Source organism: Chaetura pelagica, unplaced genomic scaffold (assembly GCF_000747805.2).
Source record: "Chaetura pelagica isolate M959 unplaced genomic scaffold, ChaPel_1.0 scaffold108, whole genome shotgun sequence".
NCBI lineage: Eukaryota > Metazoa > Chordata > Aves > Apodiformes > Apodidae > Chaetura > Chaetura pelagica.
This window is the reverse complement of record NW_009970718.1, coordinates 3799545-3799984: the sequence shown is the minus strand read 5'-3', so window position 1 is coordinate 3799984 and position 440 is coordinate 3799545. Positions and strand designations below refer to the sequence as shown.

At 49.1% G+C, this 440-nt stretch overlaps 1 protein-coding gene across 1 annotated transcript in view; it reads right to left on the bottom strand.

The window, feature by feature from the left end:
• The window catches only part of ARID2 (AT rich interactive domain 2 (ARID, RFX-like)), a 102338-nt gene extending 101948 nt beyond the window's left edge, over window positions 1–390 (bottom strand). The window contains exons 1-2 of the mRNA XM_010006287.1: window positions 299–390; window positions 45–138 (exon numbers count right to left, since the gene is read on the bottom strand). Coding sequence (XP_010004589.1) covers window positions 45–138; window positions 299–390 — 186 coding nt within the window. The remainder of the gene's footprint in view (window positions 1–44; window positions 139–298) is intronic.
• Window positions 391–440: the final 50 nt, after the last annotated feature.

Below are 440 nucleotides of genomic sequence, written 5' to 3'. Positions count from 1 at the left end.
AAGAGGTTAGTGGGAGAGAAACACAAATTAAAACTTCCACTCACCTTCCCAAATCCGCCTAAAGTGGTGACTCTGGTGTAGAGAGCGTGAAGATCCAGCTCTTTCCCACCCACTACGGGGATCTTCTTAAAAGGAGACCTGCCAAAGGAGATACACACAAAACACCACAACTTGTCAGCTCTGCCCCCTTTTCTCCCCTCGCTGGGGCTGCCGTGTCCTTCAGGGAAGGGGCTGGAAGTTGGATCTGGTCGGTTTAAAAGCCTCCCCCCCTCCCGTTCCATCTCCCCATTTTCCTCACCCTCTGCTGTGGTGAAACTGCCGCAGCTCGTCCAGGAAAGCGAGTCCCTTTCTCCGCTGGTCTGCGTGGTTTTTACCCGTCGAATTTGCCATTTTTGTATTAAAAAAGGTTCTCGTAAAAAAAAAATAAAATCCAATTTAAA